Raw genomic sequence first — 16,394 nt, 5'->3', positions numbered from 1 at the left:
GTCACATCACTTGGGGCTGGGAGTAGCTGTAAAGCTCCTTTCTGATCAATTAATTGACTTACAGGCTTGTGTTTGGAGATGCCCACTGGGAAAGCTTGCTGGAAATTTCAAGCTAAAAAGAGAAAGGAATTTTTTTTTTCCCAATCCTTGCATCTTCTGGGAAATGATTTCCAAGTGGTTATATTCAGAAAAGGAAAATAACAGGCTTAATTTCTGTTATCCATGGTGATTTTATCCTGAGCAAAGAAGAATAATTGATACATCACATAAGATTGAGGGTAGGAAGAAGTAGTGATGCTCATGGAGGATCCATGTCAGTCCTCTGTCCAAAGCTAGGTGAAAATCCAGATTTTTGTGCCCTGGTCAACTCTTAAAGAATGGAACTGCTTAAGAAACCAAACTGTAGTTTTAAAAAACAAATTGATCAAATGCTGGAAGTGCTACTGACAAAACAAGCCAAAATATCACTAGTTAAGAAGGAAAACAAGAGTTTGAGGACCATTATCATTTCTTGCCTGTCACTGTGAACCAAACCATTCAGGTCATTGATAAAACATATGTTGTATTAGGAAAAATGGGCTACAAAGTTTGTGTGAAAAATGGGAGTCATTAACAGCTTCATTAATTAGACTCAGATTTGGCACAGATTACCCAGCTGACCTCAGGCAGGTCCCCTGACCTTAAGGGCTCACTGCATGCACTTTTGTCACATCTACCCAGGCCCTCCCATTATTTTTATTCCAGTAGCACCTAGATGGACTGATTAAAGCTAAATTTCCAGCAGGCAGGCAATTTGTTAGACTTTCTAATACATGAAAAAGCCTAAACCCTGGGTAGACCTAAAAAGGCTTCTCCAGGACCCAAGATCCATGCAGTAGCACACATGTTGCCAAGCTCATGCTGCACAGTTTTGCCCTACTGAAAAAACCCCAAAGAGTGAATCAAGAGCAACCTGGCACAATTTTATTTCTTGAATGAGAGGGAAGAAATAAACTTCTTCCTTTATCAAACCAGCAGAGTGATACCTGCAATGGAATAATCCCAGCTCCCACCTTTCCAGATGTTGCCAGCTGCAGCTCTGCCATGGGTTGGGACACAAGCACCTGAATAAATAATGCATTAATAATTGCATTAAATAAATGCAGTCTGGTTCTGATGCCAGCAGCATTTCTGCTGTGGGGATTTCTTTGGGAATGCAAACTCTTTTTCAAGTGTAAATGAAAGAGCAAGGGGATGCTGGGAGAGTGATGGACAAACTCTGGTTGAACACTCCAGAGCTGACAAACACATTGTGTGAAAAGCATGACTGCTCACCAAAGTCCAAATCTGATGGAGATCCATCCTGATTTGCACTGCCCTAAGCAAATAGGAAAATAAAAAGCAATATTGGAAAATAACTCAACTAAAAGTGCAGCTCTGCTCCAGAAAGGAGCCATTAGAGCATACCTGGTTCTCTGCATGGTGATGTCTTACCAGTTTCCCAGGGTAGAAAAAAAGAAATAAAATAGTTTTTATACCATTTAGCCTTCCAGAGCTACACAGTAAGGTAGATGTGATGTACTCACCAACCACAACAATTTTCAAGTCCAGGAATAATCTTTACTACCAGCAATTAAAAAAAAAAAAAAAAGTTTTATTTTTGAACTAAATCTCATGTGAACTAGGAGGCAACAAGGCAGCTTAACTTTACAAGTTGTACTTTCCTCTTTTATAAGACAGCTTTATAAGACAACTAAGGCTAAAGACTCCTAATAGTATTTTTACAAACCTTATTTTCTGAGCCTGACAGCACTTTGCCACAAAGCAAGTGATCAAAAATTTCCCAAAGTGTTTACTGCATGCTTCAGTTTTACAGCTGGGATTTTGTTTAGTGGGGTCCACAGAGAAAAACTGCAGTCATTTTTTTTTTTCCTCTCAATTCAGCCCAATCCTACTGGAAGGGAGGGGAAAAAAAATGGGAAAAAAAGTGGTTAATTACAAGTGGCAGTCAATGAGGTGGAATGGAGGTGTTGGGAATGTAAATCAGGGATGCCTGATGCAGCAGCAGCATCTGTGCATGCAGCTTCCAAAATAATGAGATTGTGCTGATGTCCTGGCATCCTGCTTTGATCACTTCATCATGTTCAAGAGCTCTGATGGGAACACAGGGGTCAGTGGCACTGACCTCCCTTCCTTGCACACACACAAATATTAGTGACTGGGCAAGGCTTGCTGTCCTTCCACCCCATGATTTCAGAATGGATGGTGACAGAGCTGGGGGCCTTAACTAAACAGGGAGCAGTAAGTAGAGAGCACAAACTGGGAAGTGTCATGTTCTAACATGTAGAGGTAATTGGGAATTCATCCTTCAGCCTGCAAGCCAGGAACAGGTTCTTAAAAATAAATAAAATATTAAAAAATAAAATAAAATAAATCATACCATCAGCTCTCCCTTCCAGCAGCAGGTTTGCTGCTGTCTGCTCCAAAGTGGGGGCTGTGAGATTTGTAGGCTTTGATCCTACAGATGGCTTGAGCTCATAAAAGCCATCTTTAGAAAAGGTATTTGTAAATCTCAGCAAAGGGAGATTAGAAAACACAGAACAAATTAATAATAGAAAAAAAAAAAAAAGGAAGAGAGTCTGGGTTTTAACCTTCCTTCGTTTAATACTGTAATTAGGAAATCATTTACTCGTGTTTATAAAAATCCCAACAAAGGATGCTGAGTGTATTAAAACAAGAGGCTTTAGCCCTTGAAAAGGAACATGAAGCCAGATGTACTGCTGCAGAGTGTTCCATGCCAGCTACACCATCAAGACTCAGTCCTTGCTGGTTGTGAATTGCTCATGAAACTGCAGCCAGCAGCAAGAACTGCCCTTTAATGAGTGCATCCATCAGCTTCCAGGGGACTTGGTTCCTTACCAGCACACAAAACCAGGGAATATGCCAACTTCCCTGTGGGCCACCTATGTGTGAAGGAAGAGTTTCACTCATAGTCTCTAAAATTACTTAACGTGGCCATGTAGGCAAATATGGGAAAGCTGTGGTGTGCTGGAACATGAGCACGTGTTTTCCCCTTCAAACTCATCCATCAGCTTTATCTGGAGAGGAAAGAGACATTCAGATAAAGAAGGATATTTGCCCACATAGTTATTCTCCTACAACACCTATCCTACTATCCCTATCCTATTCTTCCAGAAAATCTGGCTATTTCAAGTGTCAATTCCTATCAAATAAAAAAAAATTAAATCATAGTCGTGACATTGTGATTTATTAAAAATTAATTTCAAGATTGCTTTCTGAAATTCCAGACTGTCAAGTATCAAACTTTGTGAAAAGCAGGTGAGAGCCTGAGGGGAGTTTTAATGATTGGACCCATGATTTCTTAGAAGGAAACAAAAGGGGGGAAAGGATTATGACATGCATGGAAAGAATTGACTTGGCCCTGTTAGCTCTATTTTGAATAATGGATTTTAAAAGTTACTGTAACACTCAAAAACCACATTCAGTGTTTCAGACCTAGCTCCTGACCAAAAATGCACATTTAGAATTCACATTACAGCTGAAATATTTCAATGAAAACACACAACCCCATGCAAATAGACTCCTGTGTCTGGGCTTACCAGAAAAACACACAGCTACTGAGCCAGAATCCCCTGCTCCCACTTCATTCAGAATGAATCTCCATCAGCTAAAAAGTGCACAATTAATATTTCATCCAGCCCTGTTGAGTACTCTCATTCCTAATGGACTGTATTGATCAAAGGAAGAAAGTTAAATATCTACGTTGCTGTAGGGAAAACTCAAGCAGTAATTTATGAACTGATCATCATTTCATAGGTAAATGCACGGAATAAAAAGGGTTAGGAATTGGGATACTCTATCCTCTTAAAAATGTTTGTAAGATTACAGAGCAATGGGGTAACTACTGCCCACTCATGTCCCTTCCTCAAGCCAATGAAGCAGTGAGCAACTCTACCCAAAAGGTAAAAAATACACAATTCTTTCCTCCTCACTCTGATTCAAAGGCATTCATGGTGTAGGGGCTTTCAGAGAATCACCTTGGTTGGGAAAGACCTTTAAGAGTCCATACATAACCCAAAAAAATCCTTAACTAAGCTATTCCCAAGCATTATGTCTATTCCTCCAGGGATGGGGACTCTACCACTGCCCTGGGCAGCCTGTTCCAAGGTCTGAGAACCCTCTCAGTGAGGAAATTCTCCTTAACATCTGATCTAAACCTTCCCTGGCACTGCTTGAGTCCACTGCTTCTTATCCTATCACTTCATTGTTTCAAGGAAGTGCTGTGTGGAAGCAAAAATCACCTCCATAAAGTATTGGAAGGAAGTAAAAAACATTGCTTGAAGGAGCTTTGGCCAGGCAGCCCCCAGGGAGGTCTATCAGGACCAAGTACTGACTAAAAGAAGTGAGCAAAGAGAAAAAGATTCTGTTTTATTTGTGCATTCCAGAGGAACAGGATCTTGGATGTCCAAGATAAACAAAGTTTGGAAGTCTCTTCATCAGAGATTGAAAAGACTGGAAGTCTCTTCATCAATTTCTCTTCCTACCTGAAGCAGCTCTCCAGTGCTGGAGACAAAAATATCATCTCATCATATCTCCCTCAGTGCCACAGAGTCCATCAAGAAGAGTGTGGCCAGAAGGTCGAAGGAGGTTCTCCTTCCCTTCTGTTTTGCCCTGGTGAGGTCCCATCTGGAATATTGCAACCAGTTCTGGGCTTTCCACAAGAGATTCAACATCAACATAAGGAAAAATTTCTTTACTGTAAGAGTAACAGAGCACTGGACCAGGCTGCCTAGAGAGGTTGTGGAGTTTCTGTCTCTAAAGACATTCAAACCCCACGTGGATGTGTTCCTGGGTGGTTCACCTGCAGCAGGGGGGATGGACTACAGGATCTTCAGAGATGCCTTCCAAGCCCATTCTGTGATTCTGGGTAATTCCCCAAAGAAGACCTGGGTTTCCTGGTTTTGCCAAGGAAAGCAGCAGCCAGAAGCAACTCCGTGTTGTCTGTGAGAAAGGGGTGGAGCAGAAGAACTGCAAAATATTTCAGAAAAAGGACTAGAGCCCAGCTCTGAAGTTTGACCTACCACACAGAATTAAAAACCAACAATCCAAAGTAAAAACATTTATTTTAGGCTGACTTTGCCCTGTCTGCTGATTCTATTCCTTAAATGAATAATCAAGATGTTGCTTGGCTCTAGATACCACAAGGGAATAAAATGTCACCACCGCAGCTGCCAAATTCCCCGCTACCAGCCCTGCAAATTAAGGAAAAAACCCACAATAAAAATGCACAATTGGATTAGTTAAAGTTCAAACCTTTGCCCAAAGCCCAGCTCTTCCTGTAATACTGCATTCTTTTCTTCTTGTGTAAACTTCTCATTATAAGAGAGACATCTTCCTAATATAATAATTCTGGTTATAATGGAACTGCGGGTAACATAACTCCGACATTAGAAAAGGCAGCATGCTCTAGTAATGTTGTTTTAATGCAATTTGGGGACTGCAGGAACTGACTGAACCTGGTCATTTAGGATTTGATCAATGTGAATTAGTGTCTTAAAGAGATGAACCATTTGATAATTCAGAATTTGATCAATGGGAATGAGGACCTCGCAGAGATAAAACATTTATCATGACCAGTCGGAATATCGCTCTAATCTGGGCAGTGCTGGAGAAGGGAATAAGAAGACATCAATAAAAACTGCAGACAATGTACAGAAGAGCAGGCAGTAAAACAGGTCTTCATGGGACATCTGTTTTTTCTCCCTTTTAATGGGGAGAATTACCCCTAAAGAAAACAGAGCTGCTGCAACTTCAGGGACTAAACGGAGGAAGAAAAGGGAAAATCCAGGAAAATGTAAGTAATTCTCCACTCCTCTTGGCTCTTGAAGGAGATGTAGCTTAAAGAGTTGAAGAAATGCAGGTTATTTCAATAAAACTTAACTAATTCTAGACATATTTAAAATAAAGTGAGACTCTTTTGTACTAATACCACAATTAGATCTATTAATCTCACACTTAGCACCCGAGATCCCACTGACATGCAGCACATTGGTTTACACATTAACAAAATTTAGCAGCTCAGCCTCACTTAATTCTTCTTTTACAGCCAATTAAACAAGCTCTTTAAACACCACTGCTTGAAACTCTGTCCTCAGTCCTCACATTCAATTAAAGTGAACATGAGAAGTGCCTGGTGACACAAAAAGAGCATCATCTTTAGGTTTCACTCCATCATTCATAATTTATCCATCAGGTTCCCTACAAAGGGCAGTGAGTTTAAACCTTAGAGAGAAAAGGATTTTATATAAAGACATCTTTTAAATTATAAAACAATATTGATATTTCGTGCCTGTTATCAAACCTATTGCAACTCACACACATACAGCTGATATTTTTTTCTTTTCATAATGTTCTCTGTTTGGGTTTGGTTTTTTTTTGGTTTTTGTTTTTTTGAGGCTATGGACCAAAACTGGATCCACTGGTGAAAAAGCTCCAAATAATTTCTGGGAAAAAAATTTGCCTTTAAGTGCAAAGCAACTTGACTGGATGACCAATCAAACAGGCATTTTCTACTTATAACTCCAGTCTCCAGAAAAACACCAGAAGACCATCAAGCATTAGGAATCCCTGATTCCCTCTTCAAATCCTCTTTGTTTTATGCAGACAGACTGAAGCATCCTTAAAAATGGTTTTCTTAAAATTCTTAGATGAGAGATGATGATTCTTAGATTCTGCTGGATCTACCAGTTCCATTTGTACAGAAAGGAACCCAGAAGCATTTGATTTACTTAGGAAATAATTTGAATTTTAGGGGGAAAAAATAACCAAACACAAAGCTATTTCCCACCCCTGGCTGCACCAACCACCCCAAGCCACCAATTTAGTACTTCAAATCACAGCAGCAGCTTGTTTGGGGATAATGAAAGGCAGATTAGGTAATAATTACATTTCAAAACTTGACAATACCCCACTGTACCAGAGGAAGAAGAGATAACCCCCCTGGATGGGAATCTTATCAGAGATAAAACACATTACAATGAGTAACTACATCCCAGGCTTCCCATACATCATGGGAAAGCCTCCCAATGATGCTTACATCAGATCTCAAGTCAATGGTCACTCTGTCCTTGTTTGAGGGACAGATGGATTCAGTCCTCAATATCCTCTGCACCACTGACCACTACAAAGACTTTGTATCTACACCACAGGATATTAACAATTCATGATATTAAGATATAAAGTGATTTTTATCTTACAGTTAAGAACTTTTATTTATATCATTATCTCCAGTGCAAAAAGGGCTTTTTCTCTACTTGCTCATCAAAAAGCAAAACCCAAACCAAAAGAAAATACCTCCACAAACCTCAAAATCATCAGAGTGATTCATTTTACACAGCATTTCTCAGTTACTGGTGAGACTGAAAGGTTGTAAAAAGTTCTCTCTGTATCCTTAGAAAAATGATAAATGGAACCTTCTGCTTAATGGATGAAAGGGAAGAGTCCAAGGCTAAGGGTCAGTGTCACTTTGATCCATCAATTACTGTATCTTCATTTAACTATCCTCAGGACTAATAAAAATTATTTAATTTGACCTTCACTAGTAAGGCTAAAGTGAAGTTGCTAATTTAAATCCTTTCACATCCTGCAAGCACAGGATGAATACTATTGTCATGCAAAGCTGGAACTACATTTTTTGTGCTCCTTTAGAGAGAAAAAAAAGTTAAGGTATATATTTTTTGAATATTTCATGCATCTTATCAAATATAAATTAATTAGCACGCTATTAACTGCACACCCAATTTCTATAAAGCTTGCAGTTATTATGCATTGGCTTCCAAATTCTTCAAAATTCTGTCATGTCAATAACCAGCAAAGGCTGATAGTATCTGTGACAGGAGGAAGGGGATTTCTTGTGCATTTTAATGTGGATAAGAACTTCTCTAGCTGCCAGGCTCAAAAGTAATATTAGAAAAGACTTACTTGAACCGAGATGACACTTCATCAGCAGCTTTTTGGTATTGCTCCGTGGTGACTTTGTAGAACTGGGCACTCTGGAAAATAAAATTTAAAAATAATACAGATTTAATATGATATTTATATGCATGAGAACATCTAGTTTCACATAGACAAGACAAGGGGCAATGGGCATAAATTGTTCCTGGGGAGATTCCTGATGAACACAGGAGGAAAATTTGTCACTCTGAGGACAGACACTGGAATGGTCTCCCAGGGAAGTGGTGGATTCCCCCACTTGGAAAAATGTGAAGTCTCAGCTCAGTGGGTGCTGGGACATCTCATAGAAACATTAATATTAGAAGGGTTGGAGCAGATGATCCTTGAGGTCCCTTCCAACCTGACATTCTATGATCCTAAGCTTGGAAAGGGGCACTCTGCGTTGGGTTAGGAACTGGCTGGAGGGCCGGGCCCAGGGGGCTACATCAAAATGGCGGCTGGTCACTAGTGCTGTCCCCCAGGGATCAGTGCTGGGCCCAGTTCCGTTCAATATCTTTATTGATGATTTAGATGAGGGGATTGAGTCCATCATCAGCAAATTCGCAGATGACACTAAGCTGGGGGGGAGTGTGGATCAGCTGGAAGGCAGGAGGGCTCTGCAGAGGGACCTGGACAGACTGGAGAGTTGGGCTGATTCCAACGGGATGAGGTTCAACATTCCAAGGGCCGGGTCCTGCACTTTGGCCACAACAACCCCATGCAGCGCTACAGGCTGGGCACAGAGTGGCAGAAAGGGACCTGGGAGTCTGGATTGCCAGGAAGCTGAACAGGAGCCAGCAGTGTGCCCAGGTGGCCAAGAAGGCCAATGGCATCCTGGGCTGGCTCAGGAACAGCGTGGCCAGCAGGTCCAGGGAAGGGATTCTGCCCCTGTGCTCAGCTCTGGGGAGGCCACAGCTTGAGTCCTGTGTCCAGTTCTGGGCCCCTCAGCTCAGGAAGGAGATTGAGGTGCTGGAGCAGGTCCAAAGGAGGCAACTGGGCTGGGGAAGGGACTGGAGCACAGATCCTCTGAGGAGAGGCTGAGGGAGCTGGGGGTGTTGAGGCTGGAGAAGAGGAGGCTCAGGGGAGACCTCATCACTCTCTCCAACTCCCTGAAAGGAGGTTGGAGCCAGGGGGGGGTTGGGCTCTTTTCCCAGGCAGCTCTCAGCAAGACAAGAGGGCAGGGTCTCAAGTTGTGCCAGGGGAGGTTTAGGTTGGAGATTAGAAAGAATTTCTTTCTGGAGAGGGTGATCAGGCATTGGAATGGGCTGCCCAGGGAAGTAGTGGATTCTCCGTGTCTGGAGAGATTTCCAAAGAGCCTGGATGTGGCACTGAGTGCCATGGGCTGGGAACTGCAGTGGGAGTGGATCAAGGGTTGGACTTGATGATCTCTGAGGTCCCTTCCAACCCAGTTGATTCTATGATTCTATGATTCTATGATTCTATGATTAATGCCGATTAGATATTTTATCCATTTAAACTGGTCAAAACCCCCCAAAACCTAACCATCCAAGCAACAATTCTACAATGTTTCAGGGATTACTACTTTTTTGTTGTTGTTTTGTTGTGTTTTTTTTTTAATAAGTGTGTCCTCTTGGTTACAGAAGATTATGCAAACAGGATGCCTCTCAGGGAGGACATTGCGAAGGCACATGGGGTAAGAATCATATATTTAGCACTAGGTGCTGCTGGAGCCTTTGAAGCTTCTCCATTAGGAAAAAAAAATCAAAATACTGAATCTTTACTTCTTTGAACATCCCTACTTGTATTACTTAAACATATAACCCCATCTAGTTTGCAGGTGATACTCAAGAGTCAAACTTCAAAGTTGCACAATAAATTAACGATGCCTTGACTTTCTCCTTTGCTCTTTGCCATGATAATGCCCCTTGCAGTGAGTTATTTTAATATTCCAAACTTCCAGGTCACTTCAATCAGTTGCTGATTTTAATTTTTAAAGCCAGGCAGCTACAGAACATATTTTCATCTCCTCCAAACCCAGGAATGCTTTTCCCTCCGTTCCACCAAGTCATTAATTTCCAAAATGCAGGGAAGAGAAGACTGAATCATCAAGCAATAGAACTTCTTCTATACTTAAAAATGGCAAAGTTTCTCAGTGGGATGCAGGATATTCGAAGACAAATCACTGTAATATTGTGATGCTTCAATGTCTAGATAATATATACTTGGTATTTTTAAAGAGGTTTTTATAGTCTTAGCACAGTTGGACTTAAGATGTAATAACTAAGGCACCTGGCTTCACAGTTGGAGGAATAAAAAGAAGTTAAAGCAGTTCAAAAGTTCTCTAAAACCATTTTTCTCTGAGTGGTGGGGCAAACAGGTCGTGGAGATGCAGAAAGGTTTTGTCTGCACTTGCAAGAATTTTTCTGTAGCTTTGCAGCTCTTGAGTCATTTGGCATCCTGGGGAGTCAGGTTATCATGGCAACAAAACTCTTACAGTCACACACTGCACGATTACATAAAAACCATTCTGAATCCTTACTTTAACAATCTCCCTATTAATATCATGGCTTAAGGTTGGTTCGTGCCACCAGATTGAATTTTGAATCTTTAAAACACTGAATGTACACGAATGGCAGAACCAAGTTCACAGAAGGTGTCATTCTGGTTTTATTTTGGGTAAAGTAAACAGGTTTTGGTTGGTTTTTTATGTTGTGTGAAAAAGCAATATGCCTAAAAGATTGTTAGGGGGGGAAAAATGGTTAAACAAGCCTGTAACTAGAGAGATCACTCTTTTGGAGAAGTCAAAGATGACACATTCTCCTTGATCATTGGGTTAGTAAACATGTCCCAGGCAACATTTATCTGTGCCAAAGTATGTGATGAGGAACATGAGTAAAACAACCCACTACAGCAAAACTACTTGATGGAAACTGGAAAAGAGAGAAGGAAATTGCTAACTACAAAATTAAAAAAGAAAAAAAAAATTATTTTTCATTCCCATTTCCATCTCTTTTCCCCCAGAGTTCTTCCTTGCCAATGATAACTTCAAAATGTAGAGAAAGCAAAAGAAGACTAACTCTGCAGATGGGTAAAACTGGAGTGCAAGCCTAATATTTTCCTTCAAATGATAACAAATTGTGTAACATTGACCACAGCCAAAGGTCATGCACAGATCACAAAGAGCACGGGGGTCTCCTGTGCTTTTGCTTCTGAGCTTCAGACCTAATAATTCATTTGTCCTGGAATCAAGGTTTCCAGGCACGTGACTTGGGGGTCATTTATTTTTTCATAAATCATCGTTGGCCGGGAAGAAAATGAAAATGAAATCCTCCTCACACCAGTGACCCCCTTGCATTTAGCAATCTCAGCTACCCAATGACAGCCAGATCCAGGTTCCTTGGACGTGGATGAAATCAATAGGGATGCGATTAGACAGCAGACTGACTCTGGAGTGAGTGAGGACAGGTCAGCATTTGGGATGATGAATAGCTCTCCATCATCCTGCAGTCCCCTACGATGCTAACATTTACTATAATCTGATTTGGGTTGCCATTTATCTTTCTTTTGGCCTGATCAATAAAGATGAACACAACAGTTGTAAGGATCGATTGCAATTTTTTATCATTTTCAGGCATGAGGGAGCATTTCTGACACAAAAACAATATTCCAAGTGGACCTCCTCTACTTTTTAATTGCAGCTCAAGTGATCAACTGAGCTGCTCTATATGCTAAGAAGTTTTAATCCTACAGAAGGCTCAAGCTATCAAGAAATTGTTTGTTATCTGAGATAAACTGGGCTGGGTTTCTTGGTTCAGATCTTCCTTTGAAACTCATTCAGGTTCTCTTTTAGAGATATACTCTATAATCCAGAGATGAAGTTTCATTTTGGAAGTCCTCCCTAATCCTCAAGATAAGGATGCAGTGCTCATTTCTCTAAATACAGAAAAAAAAAGAATAAATAGTGCTATGCCATAGCATTGTTCACAGTTTCCTCAGTCTCCAGATAAATACATATATATTTATGTTCTATTTATAATCTGCATATTCATGTCCTGCTCAGCTGGAGGGAAAAAACCTACTATCCAAATCTCATGTTAACACCAGTGACAAACTGGGGTTAGCTCTGGATCAGGCCTGTGGATTTTCATGACTTCCAGCAAGTGTTCCAAATGCAGCTGTTTTCTACCCAAACTGGGCACAGGTGGGCAGGAGGGAGAAAAGGGAACAGAAATGCATTCATCACTTACCAGTTTGCATCAAGCACCATGTGTACAAACACACAAAGCTCAGCTATGCTTATTACATCCTAGATAAATGGACTCTAATGATATTCTTGGATTCTTTAGGCTAAATAAGCCCCTAAAGTGGTAGCAAACACGACACAACGTTCCCCTCTCTCTTTGATTTAGGTCCCTTGGCCACATGAAGTATAAAACAGACTTCACGTAGACTTATACAACATCTTCCCCTCTTTTTAGAGCCTTTTGCTGTATAACAAACTGATGGTTTTCTGCAGACCTTTAGGGTCTTCCTTTGTTGCAAGAAGTAGGGAAGTACAAGAAGGGTGTTAGGAAAGACACTGGGTATTTCCAAGAGGGAACAGAAATATTTCAGGGTTTTGGTAATGAATCACCAGCTAGGATTATGTATAAAATGCTATTTCTGTGTCTGTTATGGAGTTCGTGAGCAATGTGGGCACTTTGCTTGACTTCAGGATTAAAAGAAAGTGGCAAATTTGGTTCTTGATGACTAAGACTTGGCTTCCTCAGAGTCTGGTGTCTAAACCCATCTAAACTCAGTGTAAACTCATCACTCAAGTGGGATCCCCTAAACCTCACAGAGTAATCAGAATGGCATTAATTGCTTTATTGCTGCTCAATGGGGGCCTGAATCCCTAGCTCAAATTAGAATATTAACTTTAAAACAGCTAAACTGGGGGGAAATAAACCAACTTGTGTGCATGCTCCTGATTTTCCTTCTGCTTAACTCCCTGCCCATTTCTACAATAAAAACTCATCTACTGGACTACACCAAATATTTGTCCAGCCCAGCACATGTATAGGATAAAGAGAAAAACAGGCATAGGATGATGCTGGGATCAGATGATGATGCTGGATGATCCTCCAGCACATACAGTGCCTAAAATCCTAAGGGTATGCCCCAAAACTGTACCATGATCAACAGCAGGGGAAACACAGCAGTCTAGATGTAAAGAGCTGAACACAGCCATAAGAATCCTATTTCCAACACAAAAAATGGCAGGAAAAGCTAAGGATTCCATGAAAACATACCTCAACTACCTTTTACTGAGCACAAAAGGGACTTGTGAGCATCAGTCACTGGGCTTTTTCCATAATAGCACAAAGAATGTGAATTTTATTTCCCTTCCACATTTATTTCCATTTCCTCAGTACTATGGGAATGCTAACACTGAAAGGCCTGGCAGAAACTCATAATTTTGTCAAAGTTTCAAAGTAAAATAAATGATGGATGCCAATGCACACCAAGTAAGAAGAATCAGAGGGGGAAACTCCAGCAATTCAAGTTGTGGTGATATTTTTGAGTTCTACCTGAGGAAGCCCAGTACCTCTATGGTGGCATTTTCCAACTTCTAAGTATTTCATTTTAGCATTAAGCTATTTATTCAAGAAGATAAAGCTCAATAAATATATATATAGCTGGTGAAGAGCAAGCTGGGGTAAAAGAAAAAAGGAAATCCACCAAGAGGTAGAAATGCCCTGATGGAATATCATGACACTGAGCACACATCACTAGGAAAATTATGATGCTGAAGATCTTCAGCACAGTTCTGTTCTACACCTGAAGTTTTTAAACAACAGGTAGTCCTGACTTCTGCTGGCCAAGCTTTCTTACAGGCTCTGGTAACCCCAAAAGCCACCAACTTCTCTGCTCTGTTCCCTCAACCCAGTTTATTCCTTCACCACTCTACTCTTAGCTGTGTTTCCTACCTTGTATCTCAAAAAAAGAGGACTCCAAACCAATTTCTGCCTTCTCAGAGCCTCTTCAGCTTTCTGCACTTGATCTCCTTGTTGACAGGAAGCTGAAGAGGAGCCAGCAGTGTGCCCAGGTGGCCAAGAAGGCCAATGGCATCCTGGGCTGGCTCAGGAAGAGCGTGGCCAGCAGGTCCAGGGAAGGGATTCTGCCCCTGTGCTCAGCTCTGGGGAGGCCACAGCTTGAGTCCTGTGTCCAGTTCTGGGCCCCTCAGCTCAGGAAGGAGATCGAGGTGCTGGAGCAGGTCCAAAGGAGGCAACTGGGCTGGTGAAGGGACTGGAGCACAGATCCTATGAGGAGAGGCTGAGGGAGCTGGGGGTGTTGAGGCTGGAGAAGAGGAGGCTCAGGGGAGACCTCATCACTCTCTCCAAATCCCTGAAAGGAGGTTGGAACCAGGGGGGGGTTGGGCTCTTTTCCCAGGCAACTCTCAGCAAGACAAGAGGGCAGGGTCTCAAGTTGTGCCAGGGGAGGTTTAGGTTGGAGATTAGAAAGAATTTCTTTCTGGAGAGGGTGATCAGGCATTGGAATGGGCTGCCCAGGGAAGTAGTGGATTCTCCGTGTCTGGAGATATTTCCAAAGAGCCTGGATGTGGCACTGAGTGCCATGGGCTGGGAAGTGCAGTGGGAGTGGATCAAGGGTTGGACTTGATGATCTCTGAGGTCCCTTCCAACCCAGCCAATTCTATGATTCCTTTTTCAGACTGTGCCTCTGATGTCCTCAGCTTCAGCCTCCTGTCCCTCTCAGTCTCACAACATCCTCCCAATCCATTGTACCTGGACCATTCTTCTGGACCTCTGGGCTTTACACTGGTCAGGATGCATTCTAAGAGTCCAAGAGCAGCAGTTCTCAAGGAGCAAATAATCCTCAGTCTCTTAAAATCTTGAGCATTATCATCAAGCAGATTAATACACAACAGGAAACACTGTTTTTCTCTAGTTACCCACCCAAATCTGCAAAAGGTTTTGATAAGATAGGCAAAATCTGAGCCAAAGGAGGGAGATAACTGCTTTTAAAAATACTGAATTGATGTTTTTATAGGAAAATCAATTGTCCTTCTGACCTGGAGCTGGACAAGCTTAGGTACTTTTCCCCAAGAATGACAAAAACCACAACCTAGAAAAGTATCCAAACTTTGCCCAGTTTTAGGTTCCCTAAAGAAAATTCTTAAAATGAGGTTCCAAGCCAACCTATTAATTTTATTTTCTTTTTAAAAATCCTGTCACCATCCAGGCAGCAAACCTTCAGAGAAGCTCTGCTGAACAATCTAAAATAATTCAATGTTTAGTCAAGTGACTTAATTTCAGGTGTGACTCTAATCTAACTGACCTGAATAGAGCCTCTACATGTTAAGCTACTTAAAGTGTTTCTGATCCAGAGATAACACATAGGATGCAACCAAACCAAGTGAGAAGTATTTTCTGTTCTTTTCACTCAATATCTTTGAAAAAAAAAAAATAAAATAAATTTTCATCATTCCTGGGGCAGAAGTGCTTTTTGTAAGAGCTACCTTCAAAGAAGGGAAGAGAGGGAAGCAAAGCTATTGTGAAAGAGAAGCTACAGAAAGGAAGACTTGAATTTTAATTTTAAATCTAACCAATTTCCTCAATAAAAAGAGACAGAGCCACAGAAAGTATAAACAATGCTGGAATTCAGGTAGAGAAAAGTGTGATCTGACCATGGGTGAAAGTTTGGCCCCAGAAGAATCTTCCCTGAACAAAAGTTGAAGCAGAAGCTTCTTCAAGAACACATTGTGGAGGAACAGGAGATGAATTATTTTGCTAGACAGATCAGATTTCAATGGTCTGGGTAAGAAAATACAATTCCTGCAGGACCTCAGAAGGTCAGCTCTTCTGTTTCCATGTGGGACCTCAAAGCAGAAATGAATGTTTTATTCCCTGCTTTAGATCTTCAGATTTTCAAGCAGATAAAATTCTGAGAGATCTTGTGTCATGCAAGCTGAAAAAAGGGTTATCAAAAGGACCAGAAGAACTTGAGAGCCCTTGTTTAATTCCATCAAAGATATATCACTTATTATTTTATTACAGATGTGCCAAAACCAGTTGTCCTGCAGACATACCATGACTTTATCTTCTTGGCACCTAAAATTTCTCTTTTAAGCCCCATGGCTCTTAAAGCCCTGAAGAGACTGAATATGAAGTTAACTTTCTATGAAACCTACTGAGCTGTTTTTGTTGTTTGTTTGTTTGCTGCTCGTTTGTTTTAATTTAATAATGATGTATTTAACACTTTATTTGACAAAGAAAAAGATGTGTGACTTGCATACAAGAGAGACAAATACAGCCTTTGCTTCAGTGCTGTGAAAGACAAAAATGAACCCAGCTTGACTTGACTCCACCTTCCAAAGGAAGGAAGAGTTTGAGCTTTTTGGCACCTCTGAGAACCAAGGGAGAATTTTTAATTTAAAGGCT

General features: G+C 41.1%; 1 protein-coding gene across 2 annotated transcripts in view; it reads right to left on the bottom strand.

The window, feature by feature from the left end:
- Positions 1 to 16,394, bottom strand: part of CHCHD3 (coiled-coil-helix-coiled-coil-helix domain containing 3) — a 194,554-nt gene that overhangs the window by 26,360 nt on the left and 151,800 nt on the right. For both annotated transcript variants that reach the window (XM_008493056.2, XM_030457356.1), the window contains exon 6: positions 7,981 to 8,051. In XM_008493056.2, coding sequence (XP_008491278.1) covers positions 7,981 to 8,051 — 71 coding nt within the window. The remainder of the gene's footprint in view (positions 1 to 7,980; positions 8,052 to 16,394) is intronic.

Source organism: Calypte anna, chromosome 1 (assembly GCF_003957555.1).
Source record: "Calypte anna isolate BGI_N300 chromosome 1, bCalAnn1_v1.p, whole genome shotgun sequence".
In the NCBI taxonomy this organism is placed as follows: domain Eukaryota; kingdom Metazoa; phylum Chordata; class Aves; order Apodiformes; family Trochilidae; genus Calypte; species Calypte anna.
This window is presented reverse-complemented; position numbering and strand designations above follow the sequence as displayed.